Genomic DNA, 1,397 nt, shown 5'->3' with positions numbered 1-1,397 from the left:
TTCGCTTTGGTACTTTTAGGTATCCCACCCGGTGTGTGTGTGTGTATGTATATATATATATATACATACATACGATGCTTGTCCGGAAAGTAAAGATACAAACACATTTGCACGTTAGGGGAAAAATGTGTACTAAAGATGGCAACGCTGGCAGTAACCGTGATCCATACGACGAGGATTGGGAGTGAGCCGTCAGTGCTGCGCTGAGTCTTGTGCGAGGAACACGCGTTGGAAATGGCAGCGGCGATACCGAATCCTACCAAGTGCGAAGTGCGCGCCTTGATCAGGTTTTTGCAGGCACAAGGAAAGCGTCCATCGGAGATCTACCGAGAAATTGTGACTGTGTACGGGAACGTAATGAATCGTCAAAATGTGGCGAATTGGTGCCTTGCCTACGCAGAAGGTCGATGTGATGAAGAGAGAAGTGGGAGGCCATCCGTGATCACTGACGAACTTCGCAATCGTATTGAAGCAGAGGTGCGTGCGAATAGGTGGGTGACAATTCGAGAATTACGTGTGATGTTTCCTGACAGTTCGAAAACCACTATTCATGAAGTTGTGAGTGGATTAGGGTACAGAAAGTTGTGTGCACGCTTGGTCCCAAAACATTTGACTGACGAACACAAAACCAAACGACTGGAATATGCACTGGACTTTCTTACTCGCTACGCAGAAGAGGGAGATGCATTCCTGGACTCCATTGTGACAAGTTATGAAACATGGGTGTTCCACCATACGTCTGAATCCAAGCAGCAGTCAATGCAGTGGCGCCATACCCATTCTCCAAAAGCCAAAAAATCCAAAACGTCAATTTTAACCCGCAATATGAGGGCAACCGTTTTCTGGGATCGCCATGGCATCCTGCTGGTGGAATTCATGTCGCCTGGAAGAACGATTAATGCTGAAACCTACTGCCAGACTTTGAAAGATCTTCGACGTGCAATTCAAAACAAACGGAGAGGCATGTTGTCAAGTGGAATCCGCTTTATTCATGCCAACGCCCGCCCCCATGCAGCGAATGTCACCAAGGATCTGCTTGCACAGTTTCAATGGGAGGTCCTTCACCATCCGCCATACAGCCACGACCTTGCACCCAGCGACTATCACCTGTTCCTGAACCTCAAAAAAAATCTTGGTTGAAAGAACACTTTGCCGACGACAATGAAATCAGAGAAGTCACAACTTGGTTCCAGATGCAGACGACGGATTTCTACGATTCGGGGATACAAATCTTGTTCCGCGTCTGAACAAATGTTTGGACAATGGTGGCACTTATATGGAGAAATAGCCTCTGTATCAGTGTATCAAGTGTAACTTTAGTTGCAAGCAATACATTTATTTTATATATTATTTTTGGTTTGTATCTTTACTCTCCGGACAAGCCTCGTAGGTATATA

The 1,397-nt window shown here is 46.0% G+C and overlaps 1 protein-coding gene across 1 annotated transcript; it reads left to right on the top strand.

Annotated features, from left to right (window-relative positions):
• The first annotated feature begins 234 nt into the window (after positions 1 to 234).
• Positions 235 to 1,140, top strand: LOC145978197 (histone-lysine N-methyltransferase SETMAR-like). Its single transcript, XM_083110676.1, has one exon. It carries the CDS (start codon positions 235 to 237, stop codon positions 1,138 to 1,140), a length of 906 nt encoding a protein of 301 aa, XP_082966802.1.
• The last annotated feature ends 257 nt before the right edge of the window (positions 1,141 to 1,397 follow it).

Source organism: Lepisma saccharinum, chromosome 1 (genome assembly GCF_977018435.1).
Source record: "Lepisma saccharinum chromosome 1, izLepSacc3.1, whole genome shotgun sequence".
NCBI lineage: Eukaryota > Metazoa > Arthropoda > Insecta > Zygentoma > Lepismatidae > Lepisma > Lepisma saccharinum.
The sequence above is the reverse complement of the archived record's forward strand: the minus strand, read 5'-3'. Positions and strand labels throughout refer to the sequence as shown.

Bases quoted from the DNA above. Each gene is read 5' to 3' on its own strand.
- LOC145978197 (XM_083110676.1), top strand. From the start codon at position 235: ATGGCAGCGGCGATACCGAATCCTACCAAGTGCGAAGTGCGCGCCTTG.